Here is a 16,547-nt window from a genome sequence, read left to right on the forward strand (position 1 = left end):
GGACCTGCTACCCAGCGTCACAGAGCTCGGTTGCACTTCTGTACCTGACCTCAGAAATGGAGCTTTTGAACCAAGAACTGAATAAAGCTCAGAGAGTCCTGAGGGAATGGCACAGTTTACCTTTAGCTCCCTCCTTCATTTCTTCCTAATGATCCAGTTCTGCATCATTTAAACACTCACAACTTCGCGACTGAAGGTAAAGGGAATTTTAGTTGCGGAGTGTCTGGCTTGAGGATACTGTTACCAGTGCAGTTATCAATGACTAGCAAAGGCCACTGAAGATAAGAAGCAGAAAGGAAACAATAGGTATCCTAATTTTAGTGCCTTATTACTGTTTTGGATCAAATAGTGTTTTATTCTTCAACAGATACAAATCTGGGCATGATTTATCACACATTTTCAAATAATCACATGGCTTTGACTGGTTGGAATTATCATGCTACCCCAACTTTGCTGGACCTCCTTCTCTACTTTTCATTTTTTGTCATGAGGAGACAGCTGAACAAATATTATCTCAGAATTCCACTGTCCTAGCTGGCACCTGACCATTTCCAGGGCTTGTTTACACCTCTCTGCTCCATGCTGAGCCTGTAAATGTTCAGTCCTGCATCACCTCAGTGAAACAAAACCGAGCACAATGACCTGCAAGAACAGACATACCTTCCTTCACTTGCCTGCCCTGCCAACACCTTCACACGCCGTGTATGAAACCAGGCAGAGTCACCCACTAACCTAGAGAGAGACCATTTTGGACACTGGTGGGCAGCTGTTCTCATGAAAGAACAGTCCCTCCAAGCTTTTGAAACCTTCACAGGTTTGTCCTATGCATTTCACCTCTTTCACTCTTCATCCCTCAACACTCTTATTTTCTTTGAGATAAATGGAAGCTAACAGAATTTAACCAAACCTTTCTGCAGTTTCATTTCTTTGTCCACTGTGCAACCTACAGCTTTGTAGGGCCCCTAATCCAAAGGAAGCAATGTGAACAGCAGATAGCCCACAAGCACAGAAATGCACAAGCACTGCACGGGGGTTGGTGTAGGGACAGACTGCAAACAGGAGCTAAACAGAGCCTGGGAGGAAAGCAGTGCATGTGTATTATGTGCAATTACTTTACCTAAACTATTTCATTGCCGGTTTACTTGGTTTTGTGTCCATCCTCTTTCAGAGTTTCAAGAAACACAGCAAGCTGGGAGATGAGCTAGATGAGCTAAAAAGCCTTTTTCATTTTTTGGTCTATGAACTTAGACCTTAATAACTCACAGTCCTGGGTTTGAGGCAGCTTAGCACTAACCTTTCCTTCTCGGTTTGCCAATCCCCTGAAGACAATTCTGATTCGTACTGAGGGCAAGAAGTTAGGAAAATTGAAGTGCATGGAACTGATTCAACTAATAAAAAGAACATTGTGAAACATTACCTAATTGTTTAGTAATGTTTTTATGCATTGTCTAAATTTGGGCTTGGAAAGGCCTTCAGCTTAATAGAGATACAGACAGATCCTAAATACTGGATGTACGGGCTTTTTAATGACGTGTGGGTGTTTAGTACCCTCCTACACCCCCCTCTAAATACAGAGAACAAACACACATTCAGAAAATGAAGCATCTAGATAAATGAAGCAGAATAGCAAACAGTTACTCACAAATCCTAACATAAATATACAAAGTCTTTTAGATGCTGACATTTCCATATATGGTATTACTCTCTCTTTTTGGTAATCTAAACAAAATGTTATCATCTGCCACTTGTTACAGAAAGAATTTTCACTTATACTTTTTGCTTATACTTTCAATTATTAATGAAGAAGAACTTCAAAAACAAACAGCAGCCTTGCTTTTTTATACTCACGTGCAGCACTTTAGACATTTTAAAATCCTCTAGAATTCCTCTCCCTGAAAATTCATCGTCCCTACGGAGGTAGCTTCATGGATATGAAATATGGTACTTTGGCTATCTCCAAGCAGGAAGTGAAATAACACACAATTCTCTATCCTGTGAAAGTAGACCCGTATAGGCCTAAATATACAGTGGTGAACTTTATGTAATAACCCAGAATGAAGCCGCCAAGCATTGTTTTTTGCCCTTCTGCTTAGAAGTATGGCAATCCTGGGCAACTAACCTTGACCTTTCTCTTTAAGGGCTGATTATTTAGGACCTACAGAATGACCAGAACACCCTTTCCTGCCTGTAAGATAAAGATGTGTCAGAGATCAAAAGGGAGTTTCATCATCCACCCTAGATAATTTTTCCATTCCATTTTCTGAGTAACACCATAGTTTATTTCCTTTTAAATCCCTCACTCTCAAAATCTAGCGTGAAATCCTGCCTATCAAGCTGCCCCCTTAGAAGATTTAGATCAAGCAGCCTTTGGAGCCTGTCAGAATTGCCCATGCTCACATTGAAAGGAGAAAGCTACTAAGCAAAGGGCAATTGTTATAAAAACAGATAGCTGGAGTTTGAAAAAATATCTGAATGTCTGTAAAACTGTTAATCAGGAGGCCACTGGGTGATCCTGTGCAAACATTCAGCTCAACTGTACAATGTACTCCTAACTGATCACTTAAGACAGAAATAGGCCACACACTTATAGGCTACAAGATCAGTCCAATTTCATTTATTCATTTATTTCAGAGCAAGGAAAAAAACCCACATTTTTCTTAGTACAAATGATGTTGAGCCACAAAGCCTGTACCAAAAATCATTCAGAATCGGAACCTCCAATTATGCGTAAGTATAGTTTCCAAAGTTTAGCTTTAGAGGTCCTGGTTTTAATTTTTTAAAAACTTACTATTTGCGGTCTGAGGAGACGTGAGGTCAATTTGACCAAACCCTTGCTCGGGACAGAAGTACTGGCAGGGGAGAGGGCTAAAGACTACTACAACCACAAGTGGAAGGAGTAAAAAAGTTTCCACTTCTAAAGGGACGTGGGTGTGTGCCGCGTATCTAGGATTATCCATTCTGCACTCACAGGCATCTTTCCAACTTGTGAGATGAACCTGCAGATCCACTCACCAAAGTAACAGCAGAAAAGGAGATTAACATCCAACTCGGTGTTTAGGGTACTTCAACAGAAGTCGAAAAGGCACAGACCCTAAATACTTGCACTAACCACCTGGCTTCTGTGATGTGCTGGTCAGTTTAATAGCTCACATATTAAGAGTAAAGGAGAAAAAAATACACAGTTTCTGTATTTATTCCTTGAAATGCGGTAATAATTTTAAGAAAAGAGCAGCTAAGAGAAAAAACATTCAGAAATCAATATGGTCTAGCACTATATCACATTTAATGGATTCTATACACTTGCAGTACGGTATCTCTCAAAAAAATAAAGGTGCCTTAACTTACAATCACTTCCAGCTTTCCCTGGACATCATGCGACTTGATAACCCAATTGACAGACTTTTTACACTTGAGGATAAGTACGACATCTCTGACAAGCTTGGCGCCTGGTTGAGATGGTTTAATGTCAACGATTATATCCACCTGGAAAGCACTGTGTGTGGAAAATAGAGAGAAAGTTAGACCAGAATGCCAGAAATTTTCAGCTATCAACCTTCTTCCAATCCATCATGTTTCCACTGTCTGGCCAGCTGATTAAAATGCTGGAGATTATCCCAGGCAACACAACATGTGCAAAACAGATTGTTATTCCACATACGCTTAAATGATTTTGCATAACAATAGAAACAAATATTTTTTAAAGAAAAATAATACTTTTGCCTCTTGTTTACAAGAAGCATGCTACTCATTTCAGCTATTATTTAGAACAGGTTAGTTACATGACTAGCAGTTTGCTTTATAAAATAAATATTATTTTCTTATTTCACTGCAACAGTGCCTAAATATAGCTGGTTTGGTTTCCTGTGGCTATAACTGTATTAAAGCTCAAAATAATACCTTAAAAAAACCCCAAAAAGACAAATTAAGCGGGTTAATACCAAAAAAGCGCACAAATACTATATTGGGGAGTGTCTCTGCCTAGGCAGTTAAATTGTGTAAATTACTTTGCTTAGGATCTTGCGTGTGTTGAGGAATTAAGTCGTTGTATTCAGTTTCCAATACTTCTGGATTTATACTTACTTTAAAAAGACAAGAAAAGAAAACAGATGTCCAGCCTACTGCTTGCTGGAAAATAGATGAACGCTATCCAAATTTTCAAGACCTCAGTAAAATAAGTAGAGCAAACGGGTCTGTACCCATCAATAACATCTCGTCATGCAAAATATTAATTCAACAGAAAAACCTTTACTTTCAGATCATCTTATGGGGCCATCTGTCATAAGAATCTGCTCATCCCCAAGCGACAGCTTTCAACTAACGTTCTGCACTGGGACTTAGCGGATCTTGGGACCCTTGTTTCACCTCCTGCAGTTTTACACACGCCCAGCTCAGTTTCTGTGTGTTTGTTTGTGGATATAAACTTTGAAAAGATAGCTGTGGATAACTCATAAAAATTAAGAATGAAGCAAGGGGAATTTAACCTAATACTTTTAATAACAAAACATTTAAACATTTTGCAGTGTTATCATCTGAAAAACAAATTCCTACCGTACTATCAGGCAAAGCCAAAAGCCCAGAGGGCCTGGAGACAGGGCTGTCATTGCATTAACACTGACAAGGGGCTTACAATGATGTTGATGCTAAAGAACAGCTCTGTTCAGGATGGGGCTGCAACTCACGCCACACGCATTCGGCCTTACCTACTCCACTTCCACTACATCTCTGCACTTTCTTACTCCCCCAAGGTTGCTAGGCAAGAATATTCTCACACTCTGGGTTCACCACCTCACAATGAGATAATTACCCCTCCTCTCACCTCTAATTCTCCCTGTGCGATTTCCTCATTAGGGATGGGATGTGCTCAAATGTAACTACACGAGGAGCACAGTTGGACAGTGCTGGATATCCAGTGTCTGCAGTAGGCAGGCAGGATTTTAATTCTACCTCATCTCTGATGAAATTGTACTTTTCTTCTAGTGAAAAGGAAAACCACCTAAGTTTCATAGCAATTTCTGTTCTAGCAACGCTGCTCAGCACTTATGAAGAGCTTTTTCAGGTGTGACTATATGAAGCAAACCCCATTCAGGTGCTCCCACTAAGACCTAGGAGAGACCAGCAAAGGATGAAGGTTTTAAATGTTTTACCTCCTAAGTTTACAGTACCTTTGACAATTTAGATAATACTCTGAACACATTATGAGGATTAAGTGGTTTTCCCTAACCACTAGTTATAAACTTTTCTGGCCAGTGGACCACCGTCAACCCTTAACATTTACGAACAATTACAAAATTATCCCTTAAACTCAACTGGAGACTCGACAGAAAACACTGTTACGATTCTGCAGACCAACTGTGGAACAATTACTGTGGGCGGCAGATCACTTGTGACCTCTGGACCACTGCTCAGGAGCCACTGCCCTGGGCTTTGCTGCCAGTCATCCCTACCTGTGACGGGTCTAGACTACTTTTAACCTCTCTCTCACCTCCTCATACAGTGGTCCTATCTTAAACCCTGTCTGTCGGGTGCTGCCATTATTCATATGCCCTTATTCTTGAAAGATTGATTAAGAAGCAGGGCAGGATACAGTCACAAAAATGGATATGCAGTCTTGTCCAGGAAAATCCTGGGATCATGAAACTGAATCCAACATCTTTACATACTGCAGAACTAATTTTTATTTAAGGCAAAGTACTAAGGACCCAGCTCTTCTTGTAAGCACAAAATGGCTGCTTTAATTTGATTATTAATAGACAGATGAAATCTTTAGCTGTCATTTCAAACAGATTCATTCTATTTAAACAATACTTTACCTGTATGGATTGGAATTTGGAGTGATTAGTTCAATGATGTGAACTTCTCTTTCTTGGACTAAGTTAGACATAAGGCACCCCTCCGCTGTTTTTGGTTGTAGGTATCCCGCAAGGTAATTTAAAGAAAGAAAATTCTTTTCTATGTTGCATGAGGGAGGAAAAACTTGATCTGGAGGAAAGGGAAAAAAAAAAAGAAAGCATACACACCTTTACCCATAGATATCATCTTACATGCATGTATGTACCGCATCTACTTCACTGCGGCGCTGTACTTTACGACATAGGTCTTTATGCCAAAAGGTATTTCTATTATCTATCACAAGCGCTTATGACAAATCAATGTAATATTGAAAGGGAGATCTCTTGCAATAACACAGCACATCTCTGATGCTCTGATGTAAAATACATACTTCTGTACTGCACAGTTTCTATTTAGGGATTTAAATATTTAATGGAAGAAAATCCCTACAAGGAGAAATCTGAAAGCAATACTGAAGCAAAACGTGAGCAAAATGAATAAAACATATTTGTTCCTCGCACCTTTAAAAACACCCGATGTCTTTCTTTTGAAATTAACTCACAGAAAACTTCTGTGATCAATTTCTTCTCTCTTTAGAAAATGTTTTATTCTTGTTATTCTAAACTTACCGTATTTAAAAGATCACAAAGTGTTTTCCATTTCCTTACTCAATATATTTTCCTATATATTGTGTAGTCAGAGTCAGTGTTGTCTAGAAATACTGCAGTTCTCTTGTGCACGGAAAATTGAATATAGCAAGAAATGGATGAAATCAGTTGTTGATATTAAGGAAGTCTGACCATAAAATCCATCACTGAAATGAAGAAATTCTAGAGTAGCTATTCAACCTCTCTTTTGGTTTTAACTGCCTAGCTGATCACGAGCATTAACTAGTGTACAATGCAAAATATAAAAAATAGTCTCTTGGTATGAAGATCTCATGCACAGCCTACGTTGCTGTACTCCAGGAAGCAGTATTTCCATTGAAAAATAGGAACACTCTGTATTTCTGAGATAGCTTTACATATGAATTGTCATAATACACAGAAGGACTAAGTATCACGTTCAAAGACACAAAGTCCTGTAGAATATAACTCCAAGCGGCTGGCTCTTTGACCTTTGCTTTACAAAGAAGGCTTTCCTATTAAGATCAGTAGCAAGATAGAAAAAAAGAAAAAAATCAAATATAATGCATTATGCATGCAAAACTGTGGACGAACTCTTAAAAGCTGAGCTGAGACCGCTCTTAGTACTTGCTCCCTAAATAAGAGCTGAAATGTCACCCTTGAAGCACATTTGTGTCTGGAACGCAACTTTGCAGGGAGACCAGAGGCTCCTGTGACCCAGGCCACTGCAGAAACAATTAGGGGAGTTTCTTCTCCTGATCTTAGCAAGGTTAATATTCAAAGACTACTTTGTGTGTCTTCCCTACAGAATCTATGAAAGCTGTATGAGGCTGTAACTATTCATACTGCCCAAGCAAAGCACTCCTCTAACATCTGGTATGTGCCCTGCCAGATTAGCTTTGAATGCAGCTGCAGTTCTGCCAGCTCCTCCCACAACAGCAGAGAATGGAAAATGATCCCAAATGGTCTACGCTGAGCTTGAATTTATATATATATATACACACACAGAGAGATATATATATATACACACATATATATACAGATATATACAGAGATACTAGTTATTTGCTTCTCAGCTGCCATACAACACAATTCAAGCCATAAAATAACAGCCTCTGAGTAGTGTGTGGATAATTACCACACGTGCTAGCGTTTGCCATTGCAAAGAACTTGGTTCCTGCTCCTGGCACTTCCATTAAATGTCTCTGGAGCTCTCAGGAACCACCGCTCTCGCCACCGCCAGCGCGGAGGCTCCCCAGCCTGGGCCTCCGCTCGATAGCACACTTTTCTTCTGCAGCAAATTTTAACTCTGTCACTGGCTACGTGACGTACACATTTACTTCCCCCCTTCACCAAAATGTATTTATTCTCATCGCTGCCAGTTACCGAGATCTGGGCTAGAAAAGAAAAGGAAAGGGGATCCATTTTGTCTTTCTTTGCTCGCTACACTACTTGACTTTTTTAGTTTCAGGGCTGTCTACTTACTTTGGAAAGGGACTGCAGGTGCCTGCAATCAATTAAAAACCTTACTAAACCAGCCAGCAAACAGTCAATTTATGGACCCTGTGCCTCTCTAATCTCTGCAGACTCCCAATATGGAATCAGACGTGAGGTTTGCTTGTAATACCCTCAGTGGAGGGTCTCTGGCCAGCACGCCCGGGTGTCGTGGGGCCCCGCTTGCCAGAAGGCACATGGTGGAGCTGTGCGCAGCAGCTGGCAGCCGCCTTCCCCTCCGGCTTGTGCCAGGATGCTCGGATGCAGATGGGAGGGCTGCACGCTGGGATCTGTAGTTTCTGTGGGCAGCACCTCCATTTTACAGATGAGGACAGACACTGTCTGCTCTCTTCTGCACAAACTGGGTGTCATCCACAGGTTCTTGGCTGAATTGGATAAAGGTTGAGTATCCCAGCTCAAAATTGTGAGGAGGTTTTTATGAAAATGAGTACCGTTAATCAGGTGTCACCCTCCAAGACTGGCATCCTGGGCAGCAACAGTTTGATTCAGGAATAAAAATCCCATCCAAGCAGAGCTTGCCTTTCTAAGTCTGAGCTGGGGATAAGCAAGGCCTTTGGGATTTTCCTCAGCCACTCTGACGGCACGGCTTTTTCCTGTGTATTTTGAAATTCACTAGCCCTTAGCACAGTGGAGATCAGAACATCGACTGACATTTAATGGCAGGGTATAAACGTGAGCAGGGAAAAGGCTGCAGCGGTCTCTGGAGGGAGGGCAGAAACGAGCAGGACACACAGCTAAAGCCTGACACAACACAATCACCTACAAGTATTAAACCAAGCAAGTCCGGTGTGCAGGACACATGCACTGGTGTGTATAGGGTGCAAATCCAGAGTCAGGACTAAAGCTTCAGCTTCTGCCAGGACAGGAGCAGAGGGTTACCATCTGTAAACAGACTTACATTTTTCCAGCTTAGTTATTATTACAGTTGACTTTTTTTTCCTTCTTTAGCTAAGAAATGTGTTGAAATTAGTCCCCCTCCAGGCTAGCACATCTGCCCTGGATTTACACTGGCAGTACTGGATGCGTTAGGTAACATTTAGCTAGCTGATAAGTCTTCCTGACTTGTACAACCGTATCTTACTGAAGCATAAGGAATTAAACTGACTTCTGCTAAAAATGTGTGCTAAGATCACTTTTCACCATGAGCAGTCCTGCTTTCTAGAATCTGACAACGATTATCACGGCAATGGCTTTGCCATCTCCTTCACTACAGAAATCAAAGCAAGAACAAGAACGCTGCTTCTTGTGCCCACTTCCTCCAAACCCTTATTCTGGCCCCTTTAAGTTCTCACTGTGGTCACCATCCCTGCAGTATTTGATCGGCTACTCTTTCAAATTGACAGGATTCAGATGCACTTGGCCCTGACCCAGTTTGCTAGCTCGCTCAGCTGCCTTTCATTTGCAGCTTCAAAAGTGATTTCAGAGACCCACGGCATTAGAAGCGGTTTTATTCTATGGAAGATCACCCTTCTTTGGATCTTTTTGTCCTCTGGCTTGCATTTGCTGTTTGCTGCATTCAGCTACATCTTCAAGTTCTAAAAATGTTACATCTGCTTTCAGATTTTTTTAACTTGAGTGAAGCTGAAATGTAGACAATTACATGAACACTGCCATTAGATTCTGTATCAGTCACATAGCAAGGAACTACTTCATATGACCACTTATAGATTATAAGTAATACTAGCTGTGATTCACAGACTGGCAGCTGAGGGTACCTGACTAAAGCGCTTGAGGAGTGTGAGTTTTGTATGAAAAGCCTGAAACGTCCATCCGCATACACTGTGGTTTGTGGAATTCACTGGTTCCATTGTTCACTCTGCAGAGAAGCAGACCAGGTCCACGCCCCACGTGGTTTCCATAGAACTCCTCGCACAACTGCTGCGGTTCAAGAACTGACCCTCTCCCCACCCCTGAACACATGCATAACCCCCACACATACACACACATTCATTCTTCTGCCAAGAATTTAAATCAAGATCAAATATGGTTACAGCTGAGCAAGTTTGTAGGAGCCTTCTCAGAAACTGTCTGTTTTGGTTGCCTGCCAAGTTCCATTTTGTGTACTTGCTCCTAATTAAATTGTGTTTTAACACGTTCTAAAGATGATGCAAAGCTCTCCTATTTAGCTGCTTCGTTTGACTGGAGACATGCAAATCAACAAAAAAATTTTATCTGTTTTTTGACATATCTAATTAAACGTTCACCTCTGCAACGCAGAGACCACTACTCCCGTGTATAAGTTCCAAGAGCACTTTAATAAGCTAATAAATATATTTCTGAATGATTTCCTGGCATTAAAATCCAAGACTAGTGCCAAGTAGAACAAAAATCACGCAGGGGAATCCTGTACAAATTTGGCAGGATTTGGATAAAACCAACACAGGCATGTTCCGATTTTGGGGGGCAAGCCTCATGCTTAAGGAAATCAAATGATCAGATACAGGTGGTTAGGAAAGAATGTTTTCTCCACAGAAGGTTTCTGGCATTTTTTTGTAGCCAAGTAGTTCAGCTATGCAGAATTTTCTCTAGAAATATTGCTGAAGTACTACTAAGTTAGGCTGCTGGTGCTAGTAAATGCTGAGCCCACCAGTACTTGTTGGAGGTTGATAAAATGTTCTATTGATGTCTACTTTTCCCATCACTAATTGAGACAATTAGTTTCAAAATATCTGGACCACTAGCTGCAATGCAAATCAGTTCCAGATCAGTTTTATCAGCCTTTATTCTTGTTGCTTTTGATTTAGCCTAAACCTGGATGTTTGCTTTAGCCTGAACTTGGATGACATCTTCAGAGAACAAAACACAACAAAACACCAAACCCCCCCTCAACAAACCCCCCCAACCCCCCACCAAGAAATCCCACAAGAGTGAATTGCAGGCCATTAGGTAAAGAACACTGACAGCTTAAAACATCCCATGGCTACAAAAAGAAAATTTCACCCTCAAATCATCCTGCACTATAGAGGAAAGTCTGCTCTCCCTGCAAAGTTCCTTTCACTAATTATATATTTTCCAGAAAATAAACTTGAATAGAGACAAGTAGGACATAAACCCTCGTGAACCTACTACCTTGGTCCAAGAACATAATGAAGAGAAGAGCTGTGGCTCTGTTATCCACGGTTTATGACCGGCTCAGGCCCAATATGGGCCTGTGAAATCCCTGAGGAGCTGCAGACCTGTCCCACCAGCCCTCGGCCACCTGATGAATTTGGCATGTGGCTCACAAGGACAGGAAATCTTGCTCCTTGGGATGAAAATACACAAGGATGTTAGACTGAGGCAATTTATCTTGGTGAGGAAAGTGATGATTCTTTCCCCAAGGTAGTCTGGATCCTTATACAAGCAAATACTGAAAAAAATATAACTCAGGTTTTTCTAGAAATTACCCCCTACCTCAGGTTCCCTACTTCAGTTCTTTAGTTGAAGACACCCAAATGATCACCATGACTAGTTTATTCCTTTTAAAAGGTAAAGCTTTGACTCCTCTAAGATTCTGGCCAATTGCATCCACATCTGTTGAGCATAAAATTATGGCACCAGAATCCATTAAAAGTTGCCTAAATCCAAGGTCTAGTCTTTAGACTTGCTCTTATTTCTCTGCCTTCCCCTTTCACACCACATCTCTTGGAAAATTAGGGGTATGTTTAAAGATTAAAATTAAAAAATGTGAAATTATGCTTCAGCAGGACTTATTCTCACCATCTAGAAGAGCCTATCAATTCTGTTGGGTTTGGCTTTTTTACCTTCTCCTACTTTAATATAGATGTTTCTTGATATTTTGAGTTCAGTGAAGGATGTTACTGCTCCATATTCCTTCTGGGCCCACTGTAGCAGACGTTCATTTTTCTCTGGAAAAAGCTTTTCTTCCGTTTCTGCTGACAAGGAGAAATTTCCCTTCTCAAACTGAACAACGGAACCTAAAGACACCTGATGGGAATAAGAACATATTTTTAATGTGGTACATTTATCCGCACGGACAGGTAGCATGTTTAAGCAATGTAATCTGTCACACCCAAACGCTTTACTGAAGGTGATTACGGCTTATTTCCAAAAACGCCTGACCTTCATGTGTTTCAACACCTGCATAATGGTTTTTTTTTCAGATTTTTTTTTTTTAAAAATGAAGCACCCATCAGCCTGGCTGGGGTGCACGTGGCAGCTGACTGACGGAGCGCCCTGAGCCGCTCTCCAAAGTTGTACTGCTGCAGAAGCGGTACGGCAGCGCTGCAAAGGGAGCTGAACTGCGGGTGTGAGGGGAGGGCTGGGAGGCAAGAGAAAAACTAAGGAGAGAGTAGGAAGAAAATGGTCTGAGGAACTGAAGGGAAAGAAGGATGTGAAGCTCAATAAAGCTGGGAACTACTGAAGTAACTCCTAAATCAGAAAGAACATGAGTCAAGCTCAGTGACAGATAAAGGCCAACAGAGAAACAGAGTGAAGAAAGAGAAAGGATGGGAGAAAGTGAAGATATTTACTGTTGCTTTATTTACAGGAAATGAGAAAATACTTTAGTCTAATGCATAAAGCAGATGAGTTATACATCTCTAGAAAAATCCTTATAAATAGCTTACATTAACTCAGGTCTTGACTGGAAAAACTAAAATGTTGTTTAAAATAGTCAAAACAGAAAAACGGTAAGTACCAGTGTAATGGGTTATGCAGGAAAGCCTAAGGTTTTCAAATACAACTCCACTGGAGTGGCAATAGCATCATTCCAGAAAAGAAGAGGGCACAGGGCCAGACTCTCTTTCAGACTGGGAGCTGCTTCAACTTGCGTTGGTCTTGAGAGATAAACAAGTCATCCCAGATTTACTGCAAAGCAAGATCATCCCAACAGCAACCCTTAGGCTCTCCTGTTCCCTGCACAGGGACGTGACCAACACTTCCAGAGCATGTCAGTTCTCAAGAGGTCCCTATAACAAGTGGTTAAAGAGGAGCATTCCTTCATCTGCCCAACCTCAGAAGCCATCACCCATCCATACACTTCACTGTCTCTTCGGTGCCTGAGGACTGGGGCCTGCATGCCCTACCAGGGCTGGTCTTTCCATGCACACTTTCACTAAGATCTAAAACATCAAGTCAAGAATAACATGGGCTTGAGTGAGAACGCCCAGCAAGATGAATAAGCTTTCAGGTTTGAACACATCAGTGAAGATTTCTTTGGACGTATTCCCCGCAGCAGTGTGTAAGCAGTGCTTGCCCAGATATAACACACAGCTCCTACTTCCAGAGCGCTGCAGTAGGCAAGGCTTCAGGAAAGAAGTACCATTTTCTTGTGCTGTCCTCAGAGCAGCCCGGGAAGAAGCCTGGGTCACTCTGCTGTTCTCTTCCTCCTTCCCTTTCCCTGACTTTCTACTAACCCAGATTTCCTTGATGGAAGAAAAGTAAATTTTTTTTTCTCCAACTGAAAATCCAAAACTACTACTGATGATAATTGGAAGAGTGAAAAATACATCATTACAATTTCTAACCTGAGTATTATTTACATGTTATAGCAGGGTAATGATCAGAAGTATCTCTCTAACCTTTTAAACAACGAAGTGCTATCAACAGCAATTATTTTACAGAGATATCCAAAGTCAGGTTCCAACTACAGAAATTAACTAACAGCAATCAACTACTGCCTTCCCTAGAGCTACTGTTCCCAGCACTATTTCAGGATGTTATATATCAGTTTGTTTAGCACCTACAAATACTTGTCAAAGTAGACACATAAATTACACCCTTTGGCATACGGAAAGAATTTCAAAGTTCTTCCCTGTGCCTCCAGCTATTACATCAGCATTTATTATGCACATATCACATACTCTCCTCTAAGAGACAGCCGATGTAATTCAGAGTACAATTTGACCAGACCTGTCACAAACACCAGCTTAGCAATCCTTTTGCCAGAAGAGTTTTCTAAGTTTAAACTAACATCTCTTTCAATCCTGAATTATCTTCCTTATTTTTTTTTCATATGGCTACCATAAACCATTTAACAGAATCACAGGTTGGAAGGGATGTCAGGGATCATCTAGTCCAACCTTTCCTTTAAATGGAGAAGTCTTTATTCAGTGTTACACAGAATACACTATATTCTCTCAATACTCTCATACTTCTCAAATAAGAAAGCAAACTGTGCCATCAGAGAAAATCCACTGCCCCTGAATCTACAATACTGGGAAAAGAGAGCAGTTATATTTAAAACTTATTTAGCAAATAGCATTAACTTTGTGCTTCTACCACTTAGAAGCAGCTACACCGTGGATTGGTTTAATGGGGCACTCTACAATGCTCCTAACATAATAAATTTTATAGTGTGCACAGTCTCGTAGGACGACACTGACACAGCACAAGATAGGTCATGCAGGAATCGCATACAGAGCACCTCTTAGCAATGCTGTCTTTTATATCTGAGACATATGGGACACCTTTGTAGACTCCTGGCCTGATTAGAAAAGTCTCCTGTGCATAAAAATTGCAGGATTTAAGGACTTAACCAGTTATTATTTTGCAGGGATATTGAATAGATGCTGGCATTCCACACTCGGGAACAAACCACCTTAACTACCTCCAAAATAATACAGCTTATCCAGTAAGTACAGTAATTATGTTTCATTTGCACTATTTCACAACGCTTCTGGTATTTTTTATGGACAGTAAAGAAGTATCAGCGTCACCTTTTAGGGAAACCATGAGAGAAAATATTATTCCTTCTAAATACTGACCAAAGAAATGCACTAGATTGCAATAATGCATTTCACTACATTTTTCATTTGATATAGGATATATTTAAATGTCTGCTAAGATGACAGCTTTCTTCCTCAGAATACGCTTGGTTTGCCATTTATTACTAATTAAAACTTGAAAACCTTCTGCATCATCCTGCGGCACAACAAACGTCTTCCTGCGAGACAGATCCTATCAATGAACCCCAAAGTTACCGAGTCCTACTAGGGAGGAACCGACAGACAGAAAGCAGAGCAAATGAAAAGCCTGGCACAAGCATCCTCACTAAATGATCAGACAGTAAACAGCCTTAAATAAACATGAAGCTTATCATAATTTACTTTCTTTAATCACATAAAGTCTGTTTGAAATGCTCGTTCCACTACCAGGTTTTAGAAAGGAGTGCAGAGTTCTGCTGTGCCTGCCAGCATTGGGATTTTTACTACACGGACCTAAGGCAAGGTTAAGTGAGCCAAGCACGTTATTTTTTCTGGAAAGAATTCAACAAGCTCTTCCAAAAAAGGCAACCATCACTGTTTCAACACCTGCCTTGAACATTAACTACTAACGCTTCAGAACAAACCTAAAGCAGCGCTCTCTAACGTACTTAAGATAAGGCACAGCATTAAAACCAAAGAATGTTTTAAATATTTGGGAATATATCAACAATTTTTATCTGAGCACTCATTACGCAGCCGAATGGGTGATTAAGAAACTGCTGCCACGTACACTTTTATCTGCTCACTTCATCTTCTTCAGTGGTTACTTTCAGAGGTTGCAGAGTGGAAAAAGTGCCCCAGCTCTATTTCTTCCTGTTGTTGTGAGGACATTAAAAGTGACTGCACCAGAAACATCCTCTGCTGCTGAGTTCACCTACATGCCCTGTTCACATTTCTGAGCGTAAATGAGGAAAATTCTAAGCCTAACATGGAAAAATCAGTTTGCAAGACCAGAAGATACTCGCCATGGATGCTAACCGCAGCAAGGACCGCAGCTCAAAGGGCTCCTCCGCAGTCAGAGGAAACGAGGATCAAGTACAGGGTTTTAAAAATTTGCTCCCAAAACCTACGTATTCTATCAAAGAACAAAACACGTTTAGGAGCATTTCTGGCTTACACACACTACTGCCCCGCTGACCACGGCGGGAAATAGGGACTGTAATTTTCTTTGCACTGTACAGAGGCAAGGAAACGTATACCCCTCACGCTGGGGGCAAAAAACCAAACCAAAACCCAACCCTTTATATGTCCCTTAAGAAAACTTTCCAGCCTTACAAAAACTGTCCTTGCAAGGCTGCCACGGTAGTTCAAGACATCAGCTACCTGGCAGAAGTGCCAAATGGCACAAGTTACTATTCCCCAGAAGGAACAACTCAGAACCAACCCTGAGTCGCCTCATATACACTGGTGAGCATGAACACTGCACACTCTCAAAACAGCGTCTTCTGTTTCTTATTTCACCTATTTCCTTCTCTCCTTTTACGTGTTTATTGCCTTTTTTTTTTTCCTTTGAACCTGATCCGGGGGGATATTTGCTTTGTTTGCTTTACGACATTTTAAGTATTTAACATAGTTATAATTCAGAACTCCCAAGTAGGAAGCAAGTTCATGATTTAGCCTTGAGAGAGAGGTAGGCACCTTCGGGAGATGACTCAGAATACAAAGGTAAGTGTCCACAGCCACGCAGCATGAACCAATCCCTCCCCTCACAGCAACAGCTACACCACTATCCACCAAGGACCCTCCAGCACAAGTGACCAACAAAGCCACCCGTAAAGCCAAGACTGAGGCAAATAAACTAGCAGAAGAAAAGCAGCGTCCTTCATATTTTTATCTGAGCTATACAGTATCAGACCTATGGCAGAACATG

At 41.0% G+C, this 16,547-nt stretch overlaps 1 protein-coding gene across 1 annotated transcript in view; it reads right to left on the reverse strand.

The window, feature by feature from the left end:
• The window catches only part of TGFBR3 (transforming growth factor beta receptor 3), a 111,154-nt gene that overhangs the window by 27,378 nt on the left and 67,229 nt on the right, over positions 1-16,547 (reverse strand). Inside the window, exons 4-6 of the mRNA XM_064455490.1 lie at positions 11,714-11,897; positions 5,811-5,979; positions 3,346-3,493 (exon numbers count right to left, since the gene is read on the reverse strand). Of these exons, the coding sequence (XP_064311560.1) occupies positions 3,346-3,493; positions 5,811-5,979; positions 11,714-11,897 (501 nt within the window). The remainder of the gene's footprint in view (positions 1-3,345; positions 3,494-5,810; positions 5,980-11,713; positions 11,898-16,547) is intronic.

Source organism: Phalacrocorax carbo, chromosome 6 (assembly GCF_963921805.1).
Source record: "Phalacrocorax carbo chromosome 6, bPhaCar2.1, whole genome shotgun sequence".
Taxonomy (NCBI): Eukaryota; Metazoa; Chordata; class Aves; order Suliformes; family Phalacrocoracidae; genus Phalacrocorax; species Phalacrocorax carbo.